At 44.4% G+C, this 24,348-nt stretch overlaps 1 protein-coding gene across 1 annotated transcript; it reads left to right on the top strand.

Moving 5' to 3' along the window:
* Positions 1–6,498: 6,498 nt before the first annotated feature.
* RABEPK (Rab9 effector protein with kelch motifs) lies at positions 6,499–24,348 on the top strand (the record flags this gene model as incomplete). The annotated part of the gene is made up of 7 exons (XM_079706320.1): positions 6,499–6,551; positions 9,557–9,714; positions 13,751–13,903; positions 18,258–18,419; positions 21,193–21,342; positions 23,606–23,755; positions 24,045–24,348. The coding sequence occupies 7 exons, from the start codon at positions 6,499–6,501 to the stop codon at positions 24,335–24,337; spliced, it is 1,119 nt and encodes a 372-aa protein (XP_079562446.1). The 3' UTR covers positions 24,338–24,348.

The raw sequence follows: 24,348 nt of genomic DNA, 5'->3' as shown, positions 1-24,348 counted from the left end.
AGCGGCGTCCGCGGCTATGCTAGCGGCGGCAGCGGCGGAGGCCGAAGCCGGAACCCTCCCTACGTCACGTCCGGCCCGTGAGACGCGTCTACGCAGCGGCGTAAAGCTTGACCCGATTTTCCCCGCTGCTTCGGCACGCCCCACGCTCTCTCCCGAGGAACACAGGATGCAGGCCCCCAGAGCTCCCTGGGTCCAGGGTGCTGAAACTGCTGAGACCCGTAGTTGTTTACCGTGGGGTGTGCTGGGATTTGTAGTTTTCTATAGTGGACAGCTACTCTTCCTCCCCTTCCCTTCCTCTAGACTTTCACCTCTGGGGACCCAGCGAGGCTTTTACGATGCAAAATGGCAAAGTAGGTGACACTAGCCATTCCCTGGTTTCTCACTCCGACCCTTGTAAGCATTCTCTCACCAGAATATCTTCACTTAAAAATTGGGTAAGCCTGGGGACTTCCCTGGCGGTCCAGTGGTTAAGACTATACCCTTCCACTGCAGGGGGCACGGGTTCCTCCCTGGTCAGGGAACTAAGATCCCGCATGCTGCACGGTAGGGCCAAAAAAAAAAAAAAAAGTTGGGTAGGCCTGGCCGTATAATAACCTGTTTGCACCTTTCCAAGGCCTTAATAGAAACCTTGCCTAAACCCTTGGCAGAGATGTCAGGCTACCAACTTTCCAGCCTGGAAAGAAAGGAAACAAATATTAAAGCTCTTCTTAGGCCAGGCACTATACAAATGCTGTTTTTCTGTCTAATCCTCATAACGACTGATAGCAAAGGAAGGCTCAGAGAGGTTGAGTAACTTGCCCAGATCTCACAGGCTATAGGCAGGGAAGCCAAGACTGGAATAGGTCTGGGTGGCTTAAGTCTACTTCAGTGCATGTCCCATGAGGGCAGAGAGTTTTTTTGTTGTACCAAGAACAGGACCTGGTACTTAGTACACTTTCAACATTCCTTCACTAAACAGCTATTAATTGAACACTTAACTATATGCCAGGTACAGTTGTAGGTGCTTAGGGTATTCTGCAAACAAAATAGAAGAAGATCCCGCTCCTCAACCTGTAGCTATATTCCAGTAAAGGAGACAGAACATAAACCATTAAACAATAATATAGTAAATAACTGTAGAGTATATGAGAAAGTGGTGGGCTTCCCTGGTGGAACAGTGGTTAACAATCCACCTGCCAATGCAGGGGACACGGGTTCGAGCCCTGGTCCAGGAAGATTCCACATGCTGCAGAGCAACTAAGGCCATGTGCCATAACTACTGAGCCTGTGCTCTAGAGCCTGCGAGCCACAACTACTGAGCCCACGTGCCACAACTACTGAAGCCCGCACGCCTAGAGCCTGTGCTCCGCAACAAGAGAAGCCGCTGCAATGAGAAGCCCGTGCACCGCAATGAAGAGTAGCCCGCACTCGCCACAGCTAGGGAAAGCCTGCGCACAGCAGAGAAGACCCAATGCAGCCAAAAATAAATAAATAAATAAAAAAATTTTTAAAAAGTGTTAAGTGCTAGGGGGAAAAAAAACGGAGCAAGGGAGATGTAGTGATGCATGTTTAGGAATCAACAAGGAGGTGGGGGAGTTAGCCATGCAGTTACTTGAGACAAATTATAGAAAGAAGCCGATGCAGAGACCCTAAGACAAAAGCATGTCTAGAATCTTTGGGAAATGGCAAGATTAGTGTGGTTGGATCAAGGTGAGAGGAGTAGGAGAGGAGATGAGAGAAAAGAACACTGATTTTTACTTTCGATGTAATAGGGAATTATTGCCGAGTCTTGAGCAGAGAACTAACATGATCTAACTCATTTTAAAAGGGTCACTCTGGCTGCTGTGTAGGACTGTAGGAGGCAATGATTGCAGCTGAAAGACCGGTTAGGAGACGGTTATATAGTCCAATAGTAGCTGGTGCTCAGTAAATATTTGTTGTTCAAGTGACCCTGGACTGGATCCTCTGGCCCTAAAGTGTATTTTGACAACATGTGGCGAAACTTTATTGAGGTCTCTGGGTGATGTTCTTTGTATTATAACTGTTCTGTAAGTATGAAATGGTTTCAAAGTAAAATTAATTTTTAACAGTCTGTTACAGAATGGTGCTCACAAGCATAGATTTCTTCATTTATTCAACGAATACCTATGATGTGAATGAGACCGATATGATCCCTGCCCTATGGCACTTACAATCGGATAACAAACATGTAAATGAGGAAAGAATTAATGACAAAGTATGATTAATGGCAAAAAAAAAGGGGGAAAAAGGGAAAGAAGGAGTGCTGTAAGTAAGAAACATGGAGTAGAAGAGGCCTACTTTAGGTTGGCAACATAGTGGAGGTAAAGTGTGCAGACTCTAGCACCAAATGGCTAGAGTTCAAGCCCAGGCTCTACCACTCCCTGTGTGACTTTGGCAAAGTTATGTATCCTTTCTGTGCTCCAGTTTTCTCAGTTCCAATGTGGTGATAATAACAGTGTTTGCCTCATATGGAGATGACAAGAATACTTCTAGGCTTGTACTGAGGTTAAATAGAGTTAATATATGGAAAGGGTTTAAAACAATGTCGTGTACAGTGAGTGCATTGTGTTAGCTCTGAATATTGGGTGGACAGAAAAGGCCTTTTTGAAGAGGTAAGATTTAAGACTTTAGGGGGAAAAAAAGTATAGGGATAATATGCTTAGAGTTTTTTGGAGGAAAAAAAACCCCAAGTGAGGGAAAGATGCTATTGTTGTTTGATTTTTTTTTTTTACAGTCCTCTGAAAAACTGACAATTCACTTTTCATCTTTGAACCCCAGTAACTGGGAATTAATCCTATTCAAATATCGTCTCAGAATTGGGAAGGGAGACAAATAGGGAGATGGAAATGAACGTTCTTTACAAACAATAAAGTGCTTGAAAGGAAGGTGTCACCAGCATCATTGCTTCCCTTGCTGATAAGTCAGTGAACAGGTAGGTAATGAAGACAATCCCCTTCCAGTGAAAATAGGGGGCAGTCCTCACATTACCAAACTGTCTGGCAGTAAGAAGGTCCCTCCTGCAGACCCACCTCATTCAGTGAATCTCACTCTTGACATTCCCAGTTGGGTGAGTTCTTAGAAGAGATGATAGACACATTGGGTGGTGTGTTACAGAGACAGTGTACAGAGCTTGCTGACTGGAATATGTTCTTAGTCTTCCTTGCACGAAACAGGAGATCTGGGCTCCTGTTCTCCCATTTATGTGGGTTAGTCATTTTAACTTCTCTGGGCCTCAATTTCCAGTTTAAAAATAGATCTCCAAAGTTCTTTCCAGCACTTCCTGAAAAGTGATTTCTAGTCTAAAAGCATAGATCCCACAATGAAAATTAGTTGCTATTTTGCCCACAAACCTCTTCCAATTTTTCTTGTTTATGTGCAACTCCAGCATGGCACCTTGAAATGGATTTAGCCTAAAGACACAGGGGGTGAGAGAGCATTCTGCATCTGTGAGCAGAAATCTCCATCTAGATGCACATGGACGTATGGCAGAGCCAACCTGGCCTTAGTTTTCTTTCCTGAAAGAGAGCAGGAAACTCCTCTTTGGCAAACAGTCAGTGGAGATTTTTCCATTAACATGGGAACTCACAAAGACTCCAGGTCTTTGGAATAGGATATGTGAGCAATAAAAAGAGCTACAGACTGCAAATTCCATCTTGTCAATAAATTTTTGTTATGGTTTCAAGTAGCGAAAAGATTTACCAAGTTCACCTTTCAGCTGTACTATCAAATCCTCTCAACTGCTCCCTCTCTGAGGTAGGTAATTACTATTCCCATTCTAGAGATGAAGAACCTAGAGCTCAGAGAGGGTGAACTTGCCAAATGTCAAGGTTAGATGGTTAGTGCGGGAGCCTGGATGTGAACCCAAGTATGTCTGTCTGCTTCCCACTCTGCTACCATAGCTCTGTGCAGCAGGCGCTCCTATGGTTTCCTTCCTTAGCTGTTTCCTCCAATTCCTAGGATACAACAACTCAGCCCTCCTGATTGTGGGGTTCTCCAAAACATAGGCATAGGTGAGCCAGCTCTCTATTTTCAGGAAAGCCACAGGGAACCTATGGTTATGAAGGAGACCACAGTAATGCAGATGAATACATCTCACTCAGGACTGGTGTCTAGAGTTCATTTACACCTAGGAATAGCATTACATTTTACATACAACCAGCTCTGTGCCAGTCACTGGGCACTAAGCAGTTTATATACATTAGCTCATGTATTCCCCACCATAACCTTGTGACAGAAGTCTTATTAGCTCCATTTTACAGACCGGTGACACTGGGGCCCAGAGAAAACTATCTTCCGCAAAAATAGATACTTTGCTTGATGAACTTTTTATTCCTTGCATTTTTTACGAGCGTACCTAGTTATTTGTTTTTCTGTTTAATCTCTCTCTAGTTTGTAAACTCCAGGAGGCCAGGGGCCAGGTTTGCCTGGTTCGCCATAGTGCCTGCTATAGTTACAAACGCGAATTATGGAAAACGTCAGCTCTTTAGGGCACTAAAGCTTGAAAAGGCCTAAAGACTAAACAGGGTGACTTCCCTGGTGGTCCAGTGGTAAAGAATCCGCCATACAATGCAGGGGACACAAGTTTGATCCCTGGTCAGGGGACTAAGATCCCACATGCCGCAGGGCAGCTAAGCCTGTGCGCCACAACTACTGAGCCCGCGTGCCGCAAACTACAGAGCCCATGCACCCTGGAGCCTGCGCACCACAATTAGTGAGAAAAAACCCGCAGGCCACAACTAGAGAGAAGCCCACGGGCCACAACTAAGATCCTCCGTGTCACAACTAAGACCCGACACAGCCAAAAATAAATTAATTAAAAAAAAAAAAAAGACTGCGTAGGGAAATTTCACACCTAGGAAAGCACACTCAACTCTCTCTTTCAGAAACCATTCTAACAACCGCTGGAACTGAAAATATCCTAGCTCCTTTAAAATAGCCCAAGGGATTTGGGTCACCTAACTGGATGCCCAACCCCTGGCATTTCGCTTGTAAGTCGCCTCCAAGTAGCTCTGGCTTACTTACTCAGCCGGGGAGGTAGGGCCCCAGGACGACCCGGCCAGTTCAGTTCTGGAGAAATACACAGCTGGGTCGAACCCAGGCCGCTAAGACCCCTCCGGGCACCCTTACAAGGGCGCGCCCTGGGCACCCGGCCCTGGGAGTGGAGAGCGGTTGGCCGCGGCGCTCTTCCGGGGTCCGGAGGAGGGGCGAAGGTCCAAGAACCGCCCCTATTGGGGCGGAGCCACGGCCCAGGACTGGTCTAAACCGCCGCAGGTAATGCGGTCCGGAGGTGGGGGGCTCCGGGACCCTGGTTTGAAGCGTTCCCGGGCCGGGGGGGAGGGCGCATCCTTTAAGGGAGTGGAGTTGGGCCGGGTGGAAAGCGCTCGGGAGACCTCCTCTGGCTCCGGCCCAGCCACACTGACGGAAAGGAACCAGCCTGTTCTCTCCTGACCCTGTCTCCTATCTCCTAGCGCTGCCAAGCGGGGATGGGACTGGGGGATGGACCTGGCAGGGGCGGCTGCTGGAAGTCCCGGTCCAGGTGAAGTTTACCCCACTGAGCTTTAGGCTTTGGGGACAGCAGTTAGTGGCTTAGGCTGAAGATTGCATTTATCCATTCACCTCCCAGAAATCTCATCCATTTTCTTTCTTCATTCACTCATCCCTCACTTCTACTCTATGCCGGGCCTCTTGGTTGGTTCTCTGAATGAATCCGAGAGGCCCAGCTCGCTTGGAACTTAGTCTAGTGGAACTTATTCTAGAATCTAGAGAGTTTTAAATAGATGACTACATTCAGGGTGATCCCTGCAATGACGATAGCTTAATAGATACCTTCAGGTAGAGAATAAAGTAACTTGAGGATGTAAGTGGAAAGCAACAAATCAGGGAAGGTTTCACTAAGGAGGGGACATTTGAACTGGGCTTTGGAGGTTGACTAGGAGTTTTCTAGTTGACCGGAAGGGAAGGGACATTTCAGGTAAGGGAAGCAGCACAGGATGCAAGTTATGAAAGGGCCTGGCATTTTAGGGGAACAAATATAGTAAAAACAGTTCAATATAGCAAGAAATTGTAGAGGTGAGTTCCTGAAAGGAAGGTTGAGACCAGAAGGCTTTGAATGTCATGCTGAGGCCAGGATTTATCCTAGGGTTCAGTATTTCTTGGCCTTTTAAAATGTTTTCTTTTGATAAACATAAATACCTTATGACCTCTGAAAATTATTTTGATATATACCCCTTCCCCATGAAAACCACAGACACAGAAAACTTTAGGCAAAAAACAAAAAAACTCTGTAATTGGATTATGAAAGTTGTGTCATAGTTGCCTCTCAAATATAAGTTTATATCAAAAGGTTGGTAATGCTTATTCAAATTAATCAGGCCCTAGAAATTGGTACATCAACAGGAACATTTTTAAAGAGGCGAGTAACCTGATTTGCTGTGTTTTTTAGGTAGAAGATAATTGTAAATGTCTAAAAGTACCTTTCTTTCTTAGGCATAGGACACCATGAAGCAGCTGCCAGTCTTGGAGCCTGGAGACAAGCCCAGGAAAGCAACATGGTCTGTAAGGAAGGATTCAAACAGAAACACATGAGGTTTTTCTTCATTTATAAGTAGTTTACTAACATATATGATCATCTATGAAAAAGGGTAGAGTTGAAACTGTCTGTGGTTTCTGGTAATTAGACTCAAACTGTCTGAGAAGGTCTTCAGAGGAAAAGTAGTGGGGCAATAATTATCACAGAGCAGATGTTGATTTTATTAAAATCCATTTGCCAGGAAGAGTAAGGCACTGACCATCTGGCATCCTCAGCTCCAACACTGTGTCTTCCCCTAAGCTCTGACTCATTTTTAAGATTTTCAGGGAATTGGATTTGGATTAAACTGGCTTCACTATTTCTTGAGCGCTTGTTCAACCAGCCCTTCGTTCAGCAACTAACACTGGCCTGACAGGGCCAGCCGCTGTGTAGGTGCTGCAGGTACAAAGGTGAATAGTCTCAGTGTAGTGGGGGAACAGTGACCAGTGCTGAAGCAGGGCTCACAGAGGGCTGTAGAGAGGAGGCAATGCTTCTGCAGGACCTTGGAGGAGAGCCCCTGATCTGGCTTCCATGCGTCCACTCTTGTTCTCTACGCATCATAAATCTGATCATGGCATTCCCTGGTTTAAAACCTTTTGTGCCTCTCCATTGGTCTTAGGATAAAAACCAGAGTCCTTAAAATGGCCCACTGGGCCCTGCGTGATCTGTCCCTGCCTGTCTTTCCAACCGCAAGTCCCGTTACTCAGCCTTTGTTCTCTTTCTCTTCCTTTAATGTGGCTTGCACTGTCCCACTCAGGGACTGTATGTGCTGGTCCCTCTACCTGGATCATCCTTTCCCCCCATCTTTTGTCCCTCTCTTTGCCCAGCTAACTTCTACTCATACTTCAGATCTCAGTTCAAATGGGGCTCCTTCAGGAAGTCTTCTTTGACCACCCCTGTCCCCACCTACCTCTCCTTACAGGGTAGGGTCCCCCTGTGATATGTTCTCATACTATATATCCTGTATATGTCCTGTACTCCTTTATAACACAACTGAAATGAAATGGATATTTGGAAATTATCTGTTTAATGTTTTTCTTCCCAACCAGTCTGTCAGGGCTGTAAAGGCAGGGACTTCTTTTGTCTTATGCACCATGTAGCTGGATGGCTGTGTGCTCTTGAATAAGTCATTTAACCTTTCTAAGCCTCAGGTCCTCAGTTGTAAACCTCAGATGATGATAATAGTACTGTCCCCAGAGGGATTTTGTGCAAGTTTAGTGAATCCAGGGTTGTAGCGAAGTTAGCAGCATGCATGGTATGTGGTTAGTAGTCATTCAGGTGATAATGTGGAATGTGTGAATCTGGACATCAGAAGAGAGATCTGGAAAAGAAATAGAGATTTGAAAGTCACTGATGAACATGTACGGTAGATGGGTGATAATTGAAGCCATCAGTACATATAAAATTGATCAGGCGGGCTTCCCTGGTGGTGCAGTGGTTGAGAGTCCGCCTGCTGATGCAGGGGACACGGGTTCGTGCCCCGGTCTGGGAAGATCCCACATGCCGCGGAGCGGCTGGGCCCGTGAGCCATGGCCGCTGAGCCTGCGCGTCCGGAGCCTGTGCTCCGCAACGGGAGAGGCCACAACAGTGAGAGGCCCGCGTACCACAAAAAAAAAAAAAAAAGAAAGAAAAAAGAAAAATTGATCAGGCAAGCAAACCTAGACTGAGAAGAAGAGAACCCATGAGGATTGGGAGAAAGCTGGAGGAAAAGGAGTCAGAGAAGGAAACAGAAAGTGCAGCCAGACAGGTGGATAAAGAACCAAATGGAATGGGTGTGGGGAAGCCAGGTCAGGAGAAAGGTATGAGAAGGAGGGAAGAGCCAAGAGTACCAAATGCCAGAGAGGTCAGATAAGACTGGGCCTGAAAAACAGCTGCAGAGTTTTCTTTTCCAACCAGAAAGCTTGAAGAAGTGTGCTTTCTCAGTCAGCATTCAGAAAAACTTTACAGAGTAGAATGAATGGATCCTGTATTTGATTTTTCAAAGTCCTAGTTTTGTCTTCCATCAGGTCGAGCTTTATGAGTAATCTGGAAAAGCTCTTAAGAATCAGTGAATGGGGCTTCCCTGGTGGCGCAGTGGTTAAGAATCCACCTGCCAATGCAGGGGACATGGGTTTGAGCCCTCGTCCAGAAAGATCCCACGTGCCGCGGAGCAACTAAGCCCATGCGCCACAACTACTGAGCCTGCGCTCCAGAGCCCACGAGCCACAACTCCTGAAGCCCGGGCTCCTAGAGCCCGTGCTCTGCAACAAGAGAAGCCACCGCAACAAAGAGTAGCCCCCGCTCGCTGCAACCAGAGAAAGCCCATGCACAGCAACAAAGACCCAGTGCAGCCAAAAATAAATAAATTAAAAAAAAAAGAATCAGTGAATGACGGAGAATATTACATGGCAGAGGGAAGCATCACTGGCTAGTGGCAAGAGCTCTGGGGCTGTTCTCATGTGATTACACATAAAGCTCTAGCCATCATTAACTGAGTCCTTCCTGCTGTGTTACAAGATTGCATCTCATTCTTCACAGGTGAGATCTATTGCTGTCTTCATTTTACAAATGAAGAAACTAAGGTTCAGAAAGGTAAAGTGACTTGCAAAAGGGCACACATCAAGAAAGCACTTGATCTGGGACTTGAACTAGGTCTGTCTGAACTTGCAAATCATGCTCATAACTACCATCCTGTGCCAGGACACACCATTGGACATTTCTGGGTATCAGTTTCCCCCTCTACCAAATGGGAACAATTACTAGCCCAGGGCATCCCCACTAAGTTAATGTGAGATGAAAGTAGTGACAAAATTGAAAGCTCAAAGGTTATGTGCAAAGGGAAGGTACTGTTCATTAATTAGGAAAATGCTGCTTTGCTGGACATGATTTAAAATGACTGTGTATGTATAAGACCCTTCATTCTGGTGACTGTTCCATGAGGAATGCAAAGAACATACTGCTGCATTTATTCTCTGCTCAGGCCTCCTGAATATACCCTCCCTTTGGCAGGTACACCTTGACCCCGGTTGGAGACAGCCCCTGTGCTCGGGTTGGCCATAGCTGCTCATATTTACCCCCTGTTGGTGATGCCGAGAGAGGGAAGGTCTTCATTGTTGGGGGAGCAGACCCAAGCAGGAGCTTCTCAGATGTGCACACCATAGATCTGGGTAAGACCAACAGCTGTGGGGAATTCCCTGGCGGTCCAGTGGTTGGGACTCTGCACTTCCACTGCAGTTTGATCCCTGCTCGAGGAACTGGGATCCTGCATGCCACTCGGTGTGGCCAGAAAAAAAAAAGACCAGCAGCTGTGGAACACATGCCCTATATGGCCAGAGAGCAGGGCTTTGTGCTGCCAGCCATGACCATTCCTAAGACTATCAGTTCAGACCAGACAGTAGGGTTTTTCTCTGAGAAAATGAATGTCCCTGAGAGGTCCCTAAGGTCTCACCAGACTCCAGGAATATATCCACCCAACCAAGACCTCCTTGATTTGGGGGAAAGAGTCCATATGGAGCCCTGGATAACCAGCCATTCATTCATCAACTGTTTCTCTGGGAGGCATTGATGTCTCCACCTCTTCTATCCACATAGCCATTTAATCACCAAATCCTAAGTATCTCTTATTTTCATCCATGTCTGTCCATTTGCACTGCTACTACTGTAGTCCAAGCATCACTATCTTTCAGCTAGACTGTTACAACAGCCTCCTCACTGGTCAGCCTGCTTCCAAGTTTACCTCCTGTACACTGCATTTTCCATACTTAGCTGAGTATTTTCTAAAATATAAATCTGATCATGTCACTCCCCAATTTCAGGCTATCCCCAACTTCATTTCTTAGCTCCCCCAAACCCACACTTGCTCCACTGGATATCCTTCAGTTCCTTGAACTCTTTTGGTCTCCAACCCTTTGCATATACAGTAAATGCCCTACATAAGAATGAGTTCTTTTCCAAGAGCACATTTGTAAGTCCAGTTTGTTCTTTTGTTTCCTTAATTTTTTATTTTTGGCTGAGTTGGGTTTTTTCATTGCGCGTGGGCTGCACGTGGGCTGCACGTGCGCCGCACGTGGGCTTTCTCTAGTTGTGGCGATCAGGGGCTGCTCTTCATTGCAGTGCACAGGCTTCTCACAGTGGTGGCTTCTCTTGTTGTGGAGTGTGGGCTCTAGGTGCACGGGCTTCAGCTGTTGTGGCTCTTGGACTCTAGAGCGCAGGCTCAGTAGTTGTGGCACACGGGTTCAGTTGCTCCACGGCATGTGGGATCCTCCCGGACCGGGGCACGAACCCGCACCCCCTGCATCGGCAGGCGGACTCCCAACCACTGCGCCACCAGGGAAGCCCCCAATTTGTTCTTAAGTCCAACAAAGTTAGCCTAGGTACCCAACTTTTACAGATAACGCCAGACATGTGAACAAACTTATGTGATTTGGACATGCGAATGCACGTTTACATCTTTGAAAGTTTCCAACTCAAATGTTCGTATGTAGGGGGCTTACTGTATTGTTCCCTCTGCTTGGAAGGCTCTTACTCTTCCTTATCATCTGGCTACTATTCATCTGTCAGATCCCAGTTAAATGACACTTTCATCAGGAACCTTGCCTTGATACATCTGCCACTAGTTTAGGACTAGTTTAGGCACTGCCACTGTAAAGGAGAGACTCTTCTGTTTTCCTTCTCTGTTCCCATGCCTCCTCTCAACACTAGTCTTCCGTGCTTCCCTTCTGACTGACAGATGTGTGGGGATTTCCCCCCACACCAAAGAATTCTGCAACACCAGCTGGACGTCCCACAACTCAGTTCAGTTCTCCCTGGAATTAGCATCCGATTCCACAGGTGAAGGACTCAGTCCACGAGGCTCTCCCTGCTCCCCTTCGGATGCCAGTCACAAGTCCACCTGTGCTTCTGACCGACCAACTATAAACGGGAGGTTCCCATGTCACCCGCCTCAGGTTCCATTAATTTGCTAGAGAGGCTCACAGAGTTCAGGAAAATAGCCAGATAGAAGAGATGCATAGGGCAGAGTATGCAGGAAGAGGCACTTCGTGCCCTGTCCAGGTGCCCCACCTTTGCAAAACCTCCGTGAGTCCACCAACCTGGAAGCTCTTGCAGCCCTTCCTTTTTTATGGAGGGATAATTGAGTGAGTTATGACCATTGGTGGCTCTCTCCTCTCCCCGGAGATGGGGGTAGGGGGGCATTGTCTGGGGCTGAAAAGTTCTAACCCTGTAATGTCATGGTTAGTTCCCCTGGCAACCAGCTCCCATCCTTAGGGGCTTTCCAAAAGTCACCTCATTAACATATACTCAGGTGTGGTTGACAGGGGGTTTGTTATCAATAACAAAAGACACCTTTATCAGTCTTATCACTTAAGTCGGCGCAGGGATTTTCAGAGCTCTGTGCCTGGAACAGATGAAGACCAAATATGTATTTCTTAATGTAAATCACAATGACACAACCACTCTCTGTGTTTCCATAGTATCCTGTACTTTCCCATCTTTATCCCCCTTCACAGCCCTTTTCACGTGTGATTGTTTGTTGTCTGTCTTTTATATGGCTTCTCATTGTATCCCCAGCCATTACCACAGTGCCTGGCACAGAGTAGGTGCTTTATAAGTATTTGGATGAATGAATGAGTGACTACTATGTACCACACAATGGCAGAAGAAAATTGGTGTTTTGTTACATGTTTTGTTAGGTCCATGTGTAACGTTGCTGTCTACTGTTGTTGTTTTTTTAAATAAATTTATTTATTTTATTTTGTTTATTTTCGGGTGCGTTGGGTCTTCGTTGCTGCACGTGGGCTTTCTCTAGTTGTGGTGAGCGGGGGCTACTCTTCGTTGCGGTGCATGGGCTTCTCATTGCGGTGGCTTCTCTTGTGGCGGAGCACGGGCTCCAGGCGCGCAGGCTCAGTAGTTGTGGCTCGCGAGCTCTAGAGCGCAGGCTCAGTAGTTGCGGCACACGGGCTTAGTTGCTCCGCGGCATGTGGGATCTTCCCAGACCAGGGCTCGAACCCGTGTCCCCTGCATTGGCAGGCGGATTCTTAACCACTGCGCCACCAGTGATGCCCCTGTGTATTGTTTTGATCTCAGTTGTTTACTAACCAAATGTGCAGGAGAGTCTACATGTAAAACTTGAAGTGGTTTGGCCTCTCTTGATAATCTTGGAAGATCTGACATCCATACGCCTGTATGTCTACATGGTGACAGTTTTTTGCAACTGAGCTGCCACCTATCATTGGGGCTCTCATTCTCCAATTTCCTCCAATCCTCTGTAGGCATTTGAATTTCTATACTCTGCACTAGGAAATCAAAGTTAAATTAAATCTCTTTCAGCTTTCAAGAAGCTTGCTGTCTAGTACAGTTACAATTCTTTCGTGACCTATTACTAGCTTTGTGACTCTGGCTAAACCATCTGGGCTTCAGTGTCCCATAAAACAGGGATAATAACTTGCTTCACTTGGCACTTGTAATGATCTAACAAGATAATGCCTGTAAAGGTCATATGTAAGTGGTTTACTAATTAAAATAACTCATAAGTTAGGTATTAAGTCTGTGAAATTGTTTTAGCCAGAAGTCATTTACTTGCAGGTAATAGAAACTCTCTTAAACCAGCAAATAAAAAAGAAAGAAAGAGAATCCAAAGGCAGGAGATTTGGCCTAGCCTCAGGAGAAAGTGGAAGCAAGAATTAGAAAGCTGTCAAAAACCATCTACTTCCTCCCTCGCTCTCTTTGGAGAGATCTGCTTCTTTATGTAGGTGTTTCATTCTTCTCTTCCACATACTTCGGCTTTCTCTCCTTCTCCACACATGGTAGAAGATCGCCACCCAAACCCAGAAATCTATTTGAATTCCAAATTCTTGGGAGAAAGGATCTGATTGGCCCATTTTGGGTCCAGTGACTACCTTTGACCCTATCAGCTAAGGCTAGAAAGTCAAGGTGTAGTACAACAAAGTGTCCTGGGATCTATCCCTGGGGTTGGGAGAGTGGGGACAGTTCCCATAGAAGAGGGTTTATGGATGAATCAGATGGCCCCCCCACCAAGTGTCTGATATAAAAATTTTTGGAGGTCGACCACATTCCCTTTAAGTGATCTGATGGTTGTTCACTTATGCTTTTGACCCTTTTCTCCTCAGTACCCTCCCCCAAGTTTGTCAACCAGTATAAGCCATTGGCAGCCCCAATCTAGGAACTGGGTGAAATGTTTTCTAGGAACACACCAGTGGGATTTAGCCACCTCGGAGGGCCTCTTGCCCCGGTACGAGCATGCCAGCTTTGTTCCCTCCTGCACACCTCACAGCATCTGGGTGTTTGGAGGTGCCGACCAGTCAGGAAATCGAAATTGCCTACAAGTTCTCAATCCTGGTAAGTAGCCAAAGGTTATTTATTTACCAAAATGAATAAATAAATCCAATTCCAATTCCTGTACCAAAGCCCATTTGGATTGTACTGACTAATCCATTTAACTTTGCTGACCTCATAGAAAATAGAAATTTTAACTTCTGGCAGAATCTGAAAATAATAGAGTTACATTTTGTTTTCCTCGTAATGTGTACGAATTATCCATTTCTTAAAAGCCAAAGCTGGAAGAGGCTTCAGAGAAAAGCTATGCCAAGTGGGCAACCCAGGTCCCACAAGGGGAAGTGACTTTCCTAAAGTCACCAGGGAGCCAGGGACTGGGGCAGGCTAGAACCCAAATCACCTACATCGGAGGTCTCAAATGCGGGCGATGGTGCCCCCCAGGGGACAGTTGGCCATGTCACACCTCGGGGCAGGGAATCAAGTGGGTAGAGGCCAGAGACGCTGCCATACATCCTGTAATGCACAGGAAGGCCCCTCACAATAAAGAATTATATGGTCTAAAATGTCAGTAGTGCCAAAGTTAAGAAACCCTGATCTAGATCCTCCTAGTATGTTTCTTTTAGTCAAAAAGTGCAAAGCTCCTGACTAGTCTCACTGGCAGTTTTATCACAGAGGAAGCAGTTTGGGGACATCACTACTGCGAGGATGTTGCTGAACCACCCATGGGAGGTGGACCTGACTTTTTGTCAGTTAAAAACATTTTTTTTGTTGTTTTTCTCTTTATAAATATGGTTTATATTCATTGTAAAATATTTGAAAAGTGTAAATAAGTGGACAAAAGCCATCCAAAATCCTGTGACCTAAGGCTATTAATAACAGTTCTGTGTACTTCCTGTCTTTTCTCTGCATTTTTATAAGCCTGAGATCATCCTATTTCACCACTACACTCTTGTATCTTTTTCTTTTTAATTTCATAATTAGCACAGAAATAATTCCCTATTAATAAGGCTTTGTTGAAATCATTTTTAATGGCTGCATCACACTTTTTTAAGATTTATTTATTTATTTATTTTTGGCTGCATTGGGTCTTAGTTGCGGCACATGGGATCTTTCGTTGTGGCGCATGGGCTTCTCTCTAGTTGTGGGTGTGGGTTTTCTCTTTCTAGTTGTGGCGCATGGGCTCCAGGGCACATGGGCTCTGTAGTTTGTGGCACGCGGACTCTCTAGTTGAGGCGCGAGGGCTTAGTTGCCCCGTGGCATGTGGGATCTTAGTTCCCTGACCAGGGATCGAACCCGCATCCCCTGCTTTGTAAGGTGGATTCTCTACCACTGGACCACCAGGGGAGTCCCTCAATTTTTATGACAATACCATAATCCCCCTGTTGTTGTTTTTTTAACGTATAAGTTGTCTTCAGATTTTTATCATTATAAATAACAAAGCATTGAACATCTTTGTTCAGAAATCATTGACTGTATTCCAGATTATTGCCTTAGGAGCTTCCCTGGTGGCACAGTGGTTAAGAATCCGCCTGCCAATGCAAGGTACATGGGTTCGAGCCCTGGTCCGGGAATATCCCACATGCCACGGAGCAACTAAGCCCGTGTGCCACAACTACTGAGCCTGCACTCTAGAGCCTGTGAACCACAACTACTGGGCCCACTCACCACAACTACTGAAGCCCGCGCACCTAGAGCCCATGCTCCGTAACAAGAGAAGCCACCTCAATGAGAAGCCTGCACACCGCAACGAAGAGTAGCCCCCGCTCGCTGCAAGTAGAGAAAGCCCACACACAGCAACGAAGATCCAAAACAGCCAAAAATAAGTAAATAAAAAGAAAAAAAAAGTTCTTCCATGTTTAAAAAAAAAATTATTGTCTTAGAACTCATGCCCAGAAATAAAAGAACTAGATAAAACACTGGACTTTAAGGCTTTTAGTACATACTATCAAATTGCTCTCCAGAAAGATTTTTTTTTTAACTTTTTTCTTTTTGGCTGCACTGTGTGGCTCGTGGGATCTCAGTTCCCCAACCAGGGATTGAACGCAAGCCACGGCAATGAAAGCCCAGAATCCTAACCACTGGACCACCAGGGAATTCCCTATCCAGAAAGATTTTTTTCAACTTATCCTCTCTCCAACTGTGTTTAATAGTTCTTGTTTCACTCCTGACCAGTATCGAATTTATCATTTTTAAGCACTGCTAATTTGATAGGCAAAGAAACCCTTGTATCTAATTGTTTAAATATGCATTTTGTTAATTACTAGTAATCTGGACATTTTTCACATAACAGTCAACTCTTGCCCAGTTCCCTCTATCGATAACAGATTTATTTTTACAATAGCTGGTCTTTGTCATTTTGGGATAGTAACAGTTCCTACCTTGTTAAGTTTGGCAAGAATTTAAATTAACTCAAATCTGGCACATACTTAATGCTCAATAATTGTTGTTGTGGTTGATGTAGCTATGGTTCGACAGATGGAAATCAGTTCTAGATTGGATGGAGATCAGTTCCTTTGATTTTCAATGATGGCATCTATTTAAATAAAATACAGTGAGAATTTGGAAAGCTTTTGTCAAGGGAATTGATTTTCCACCAGATCCTTTTTCTCTCCTAGAAAGTATAGTTTGACACCATGCCTAAGAAATATGAAAGATGTAGGTGAATCATTGGTTGCTTTTGTTACTAAGGCGAGTCCTTCAGCTGGCTTAGGACTCCTTTTGTATTATTTGTGCTAACGTTTAGCTTGGCAGCCACACCATCCCAGGATCTTCTGACCCTGGAGGTTGTGCCCCTTCTAACTCCCCCTAAAATCCAAAAGCTATCCAAGATCTGTAGCTATAGAGACAATTACGTTATGCTTTGTTTTGGGTTTTTTTTTTTTTTTTTTTTTGGCCATGCAGCTTGCAGGTCTTAGTACCCCAATCAAGGATCGAACCCGTGCCCCCTGCAGTGGAAGCATGGAATCTTAACCACTGGACCACCAGGAAAGTCTCCATTATGTTTTGGATATAGGCTGAGACTTGTTTGGTCTCCAGGTTCATGTTTTGAGTCCTACACATATTACACATGTTTCGTGTGCCACTTTGTATACTGAATGAAGACCTTTACAAAAGGCACAGAATTTCCCAGTCAAGAAATAATTCCTGGGAATTCCCTGGCACTTTCACTGCCGTGGGGTCAGGTTCAATCCCTGGTTGAGGAACTAACATCCCACAAGCCATGTGGCACGGGAGGGAGGGAGGGAGGGAGGGAGGAAGGGAGGGAGGGAGGAAGGGAGGGAGGGAGGAAGGGAGGGAGGAAGAATTCCTGGTGTGTTGTAGTGGAATAAGTATGGGAGTTTTGACAGATCTGTGTTCAGAGCCCTGCTCTACTACTCACCAACACTGTGACCTGGGAGAAAGGATTTAGACTTTCTGAGCTTCAGTTCCCTCATCTGCAAAGTGGAGATACTTTGCATCCGCCTCCCAGGGCTGACTGAGGATAGTGGGGATGGCAGAGTGCTCAGGGCAATGATTCCGCACAAGGGAGGTGCTCAGTTACTGCTTGTGTTTCTATAAAATTCATGCTTCATTCTGGAAAGAAATAAGCTTCTGTACACCTACCCACGTGGTGAAATTTTATTCTCAAGTCAGAAGAGTAGAAAATACATAGATCTTGGTGGTGTTGAAACAGAATTTGAATCCCAACTCAGCCATTTACTAGCCATGTAACCTTAAATGAGTGACTTAATCTGTCTCTGCTTCAATTCCTTATCTGTAAAATGGGGAGACTAGTATTTATTTAGCACTTACTATGTAGTAGGGACAATTACTGCTACTACTGAAACTGTAATAATATTGCCTACTTTCTTTTAATGGCCACATATCCTGAGAAACTTGGCACATTTAGTTTCTTGCATCTAGTGGGAATGAATTTTAGTAGCTGTTGGGCTCCTCTGAATGGGCACAGGGCAGGGTAGTCAGTCATCAAAGGGGAATAGGGTTCAGAGAGGATGTTTGAAGGCCTCCAAAAACAAACTGGCCTCATTCTTTTTTTTTTTTTTTTAACATCTTTATTGGAGTATAATTGCTTTACAATGGTGTGTTAGTTTCTGCTTTTTAACAAAGTGAATCAGTTATACATATACATATGTTCCCATATCTCTTCCCTCTTGCGTCTCCCTCCCTCCCACCCTCCCTGGCCTCATTCTGAATTGTACTTGTGGCTTTTCAATCTTGGGGATTTGGGTCTATCTGGGCAAACTCTAAGTATTGCCCCCTACCCCTCCTGGAATTTGGTGGCATGAGATCCCCGCCTAGACCTACACTGTCCGCCTTAAGGATTGGGGTTTGCAAAGTGACCTTGCCCAGCCCCAGAGTTGATGTCAGAGGCCCCTCAGCCTGGGTGTTTTAGATACCTACCTTCTCTGTGGACCAGAAACGAGGACTTGGACCATGCCAAAGGTGACCGGCCCACCACCATCCCCAAGAACATTCCACACGTCATCGGCAACCATCGGAAACCAGCTGTATGTCCTTGGGGGCGGAGAGAGAGGCGCCCAGCCTGTGCAGGATGTGAAGCTGCATGTGTTTGATGCAAGTATGGACTCGGGGGAACCCTGGGGCTGCCACTTACCTGGTCGGGGTTACCCCGGCCTGCAGCTTACCCGATGTAGGAAGCAGAGGTTAGAAAATGACAACCTGGCTGTGTGTCTCACTTCTAGACTTCTTCAGTATATCTCTTAGCTGATATCTTCTACCCATAGCAAAATTTGCATTTAAAAAGGAATCATTGATCAATTTAAACAGTATAGTTAATAAAGCAAAAAAGTAAAATTTTGCCCCTTACACCTTTCCTTCCCACTCCCCAGACAGAGGTAAACACTGTTAGCCATTCCTAATGTCTACCTCCAGATTTTCCTGTGCAATTATAAATCATATGCACATGTGTTTATGAACATCTATGAATTTTCTATGGATTTTGAAATTACATAAAAACTTTAAAACACACACATAGAATTATTAAATTATAAATGTTGGTCTGCCTCTTACTTTTGCAGGTCTAAGGGTAGATCTTAGTACTAGTTGAAAGTATAAACTTTGAAGCCATAGGACAGGGACTCAGGACCAGATCTGACATCTAGTTTCTGTATTACTTCAGACTAATTTCTTAATCTCTCTAGGCCATAGTTTGCTGATGTGTAAAATAGAGATAGTAATAGTGCCTACCACAAGAGTTGGAAAGATTAAATGAGATAATGTGATACAGTGCATAGCACAGTGCCTGACACGTAGGAAGCACCTAATAAATAATCACTGTATTATCATTATTATTCCTTCATTTAATCATACATCATCGATCTTTCCTAAGTCAGAAATTTCCTTGCAAAGCATATCTTTCTGTGGGAATCCCTGTTTATTCAGTCATTTTCCTATTGACTGACTTTTTTGCTGACAGTGTTACAGTGAATATATATATTAATTTCTGTACATGTTACAACATTTAATATGGACTAGATGCTAGGAAGTGGAATTACATAGGGTCAAAATGGTATGAACATTTAAAATTGTGAGACCTCAAAAAATAAAATTGTGAGACCTCTTGCCAAATCTTTGTCTAAGTAGTATTTATTTACATTTCTTCCTCTTACTAGTGGGCATTTATGAATAATACTTTACAAATAGCATGTGACAAAAATAATTTTCATGTGTGTTTTTGCAGCCTTTTTTGAGAAAAGGCAATAAGCAAAATTTCAAACTTACAAAGTTTAAATTAAGAATTGACACGTCACAGTATGACTTTATCCAGAAAGAATGAACTGTGTGATTCTTTTAAAGCAGTTTTAGGGCTTCCCTGGTGGCGCAGTGGTTGAGAGTCCGCCTGCCGATGCAGGGGACACGGGTTCGTGCCCCGGTCTGGGAAGATCCCACATGCTGCGGAGCGGCTAGGCCCGTGAGCCATGGCTGCTGGGCCTGCGCGTCCAGAGCCTGTGCTCCGCAACGGGAGAGGCCACAGCAGTGAGAAGCCCACGTAATGCAAAAAAAAAAAAAAAAAAAAAAAAAGCAGTTTTAAATTTTTAAATATTGGTTTTGAATACATAAAACTAAGAGAAAAAAATATATGTATATATATGTATATATATAAAAAATACTATCACCCCAAAATTGTTAACATTTCAGTACAACTATGGTGGTTTTTTTTTTTTAATAGCAGAGAGAATTCTAGGTATACTATTTGTATCCTGTATTTTTCACTTAAGCATTTCCCCTGTAATCACAAAGTTTTTTCAATGTTTTTAATGAATACATAGTATTCTATCATGACTGTAGCAATAACTCACCTATTCACCTGTTGATGGACTTAGGCTATTTCCAATTCTTCTCTATTACAAACAATGCTGTGGTAAACATATTTATGCATAAACTTTTTCTGATTATTTCAAATTGTATTCTTTGGAACTCTGGGGGCTCCTTGAACAACCTTCAGGCCTGTCACAAATGGTAATTCAGAGATAAGTTGTTTGGCAGGCTTTTGTCTCAGATAATTTTTGTAGCACTCCTTTAAGACTTATCTAGTATGTTGAAATGATTGATTTTCCTGAATTCTATATATGTACAATTTTGAAGATATGAAGGGTTTTCAACACATAAAATACATCTGCACTGTTTGGATCATACCCATATTAATAACTCTCATGTATTGAGTACTTTCTCTGTGCCTGTGCTTTCCATATATTATCTCATTTAATCCACACTTCAACCCTGAGAGGTAGGTATTATCAGGTAATTTCTCCTCATTTTACAACTACAGAAACTGAAGCTTATAGAATTAACTGGTGCAAGGCCACATAGTTATTCAATGAAATAACCTGGTTTTAACTCCAAATCCCGTGCTCTAACCATTATCCTATACAACCACTTCAGGAGGCCCTGCTAACTTTAAAAGTAGTCTATTTCTTTCCCCACACTTCCAGCAAATCAATTAAGAATATTGTCTTAAAAAAGAGAAGACTCTGAAGGCCTGTCCCAGAAGAAGTAGACTCATTCTTTTTAACTCTGGGGCAGTTCTAGGTTGAAGAAACTTAAGGGAGGTCTTTTTTTAATTCAAAGCAAGAAGTGGTTCCTTATTGCCCGGTAGAAGGGGCAGGCATATTAGGCAGTGAATTCTCCAGCCCTGGATGTGTACCAGTAGAGGCTGTAAAGGCTGTGGACGGAGGGAGGCCTGGGTTGGGTTGGCAAGTTGCAGTGAATGACCCCCCAGGTCCCTCTCTGCTTGGAGCATCTCTGCTTGCTGGGAGGTGAGGCTTGGGTATATTTCTCGGGTTCTTGCTTCATAGCTTTGTCATCTAATGTCACTGAATTTATTTTTCTAGGTACCCTGACCTGGTCACAACCAAAGACACTTGGAAAACCTCCATCCCCCCGGCATGGTCATGTGATGGTGGCAGCAGGGACAAAGCTCTTCATCCATGGAGGCTTGGCAGAGGACAATTTCTATGATGATCTCCATTGCATTGATATCAGTAAGTAGGGTGGAGGGCATGGGGGCTTATCTGCTTAAGATTAAATAAAATAGCTTTGATTGACTAGAGCCTTGTTCTTGACCAGCCAGCAGAATCTTCACTAGATTCTGTGAAATGTGGCCTGAATAATAATGAGAAATAATAATAACAATAAAAGCAGGTATTTCTGTTTGCCATGTACCTACCCATTAATTATTTCTTATCCTTCCAACAACCCTGCTCTTTCATTAAAATTCATTATGCTTTTTGTTTCCCGACTGGATTTCTTTCAAGCAGTACCCATTAACCCCATGGATAACTTCTAGAGCGTGTCTGGAGGTGGACAACCAGAACTGTCACGCTAAATTGTTAAAAACACTGAGAAAAGGAAAGTTAGGGATAACATGAGAATTGTCTTTGAGTGTCTGAAGGGCTGATGTGCCCTAGAGAGCCTGGACTCTTTCTGGATCATTCTTGCAGACTATGAGCTCCTTTAGGGCAGGGACTTTGTCTCTTTTTTTCCGCCAGTGTATTTCCAGCATTGAGCACAGTGTCTAGCAGGTCATGAGTGATGAGTGCATATCTGTTAAGAGTGGACAGATAGGGACTTCCCTGGTGGTCCAGTGGTTAAGACTCTGCGCTTCCACTGCAGGGGGCATGGGTTCAATCCCTGGTTGGGGAACTAAGATCCTGTATGCCGCACAGTGCAGCCAAAAAATTTAAAATATTAAAAAAAAAAGTGGACAGATGAACAAATGAATATGTTCTGCGTTGCTCCAGATGATAGGAATTGGAACTATGGGCAGAATGCATGAGAACTGCTGTGCAGTGTATCGGGCTACCTTGCCAAACAATAGGTTCTCTGGTTTGGTGACATCTGAGGCCAGCTGACACTGGCTGGGATTCCTGCATTGCCTAGGATATTTGGCTGGACTGGGTGATTCTCCCTTCCAACTCTGAGTTGCTGGACCCCTGCCTTGAACTGACAGATGGAAAATATCTTCACAGAAGCATTCGTTGCAAGCAGTCAAACAGAGTTTTAATGCTTTATTTTATTTATTTTTTTCTTTAAAAATGTTTTAAATTTTTTAAATTATTTTTTTGGCTGCATCGAGTTTTAGTTGCGGCACACAGGATCTTCATTGCAGCATGTGGGATCTTTCTTTGCAGCGCACGGGCTTCTCTCTAGTTGTGGCGTGTGGGTTTTCTCTTCTCTAGTTGTGGCGTGTGGGTTTTCTCTTCTCTAGTTGTGATGCACGGGCTCCAGAGAGCGTGGGCTCTGTAGTTTGTGGCACGGGGGTTCTCTGGTTGAGGCGCGTGAGCTCAGTAGTTGCAGCGCATGGGCTTAGTTGCCTCAGGGCATGTGGGATCTTAGTTCCCTGACTAGGGATCAAACCTGCGTCCCCTGCATTGGAAGGTGGATTCTTTACCACTGGACCACAAGGGAAGTCCCTTAATGCTTATTTTAAAAAAGAAAGTCCTTTTCTCTTGTGCAAGGAACTACTTCCTAACTATTTTTCCTCCTTTCCAGCCCAGGTAGTTCTCTAAAACCTAAAATCCAGCGATACCCTGCCTCATTTAAATTCTTGTCTGAAAAGTTGCAACTACCTGCAGAAATAGGTTGGAAATAGGTGCTGAGACAGCACATTACAGCATAGATAACACAGGTTTTGGAGTCAGACTTGAGTACAATTCTAGCTCTGCCACCTGCTAGCTGTGGGATCTCCAACAAGTCTCTTTCCCTCTCTAATCCTATTTCTTCGTCTTTAAGAAGAAAGAAGGTAGGCAGAAATAATAGCAATTGCATACCGCTATTAAGAGAATGAAGTAAGCAAGATACTTAAAGTGTCTAGCCAGTACTCACAAAGTTGCTTTCTAAGGAACTGTATTTCAAACATGCACATGTGTGCACATACAGGCATGCTTACACACACACACAGTTGGAACCTCACCTACTTCTGGGCTCCAAAATACTTAATGGTGATGGTCACCAAAGACTGGATCACATTCCTCAGTGTGCTCCAAAGACCACCCACATCAGAATCACCTGGGATGCTTGTTAAAATTATAGATTACTGAGCCCCTCCCTCCCTCCCTGGACTAGCCAAACAGAATTTCAGTCCCCAGTGATTTTTGTGCACCCCAAACCTTGCTATAGGATCTCTCAGAGCTCTCAGTGAATGAAGTTCAGTGATTGCTTTGCAAACTGCAGGAGTCTGACAGGTTAAGTTTGAAACCGCAGTCTAGGCCATGTTGTACCTAAACACTTTCTATCTCTTGGCAGGTGACATGAAGTGGCAGAAGCTAAGTCCTACTGGGGCAGCTCCCACAGGCTGTGCTGCCCATTCAGCTGTGGCTGTAGGAAAGCACCTGTATATCTTTGGAGGGATGACTCCCACTGGAGCCCTGGGCACAATGTACCAGTATCACATAGGTGAGCAGGTGTTGTTCACTGTGCATCTTTAAGCAAATGTGACCATTCTTTGAAAAGTATCACAATGCTTTTTGGTCTTTGATTTTGGTCCCTCCACATCTAAATCCGAAAGAATGACAACCAAACTTTTAGGAAATAACATCATCAAAGCAGTAACAGTGCCATTAGGGGTTTTTCCCTTTTATTTCCTGTTTCTGTTAGGGCTCAGGTGATACAGCACATCACGGAGCATTTCTGGAAATTTCTTAACACAGACCCTTTTCTTTCTTTTTTTTTTTTTCCAAAATAGAAAAGCAGCATTGGACCTTGCTTAAATTTGATACTTTTCTACCCCCTGGACGATTGGACCATTCCATGTGTATCATTCCATGGCCAGTGACATGTACTTCTGAGAAAGAAGATTCAAATTCTGCCACTCTAAACTGTGCTGCTGAGAAAGGGGATTCCACTGAGAAAGGAGTAACCCAAGGTGGTGACTCCCATGAAGAAGGTCAGACTGACACACTACTCTGTTTTGTGTTTGGTGGGATGAATACGGAAGGGGAAATCTATAACGATTGTATTGTGACTGTAGTTGATTAATAAAACCACAT

Source organism: Hyperoodon ampullatus, assembly GCF_949752795.1.
Source record: "Hyperoodon ampullatus genome assembly, chromosome: 6".
In the NCBI taxonomy this organism is placed as follows: Eukaryota; Metazoa; Chordata; class Mammalia; order Artiodactyla; family Ziphiidae; genus Hyperoodon; species Hyperoodon ampullatus.
This window is presented reverse-complemented; position numbering and strand designations above follow the sequence as displayed.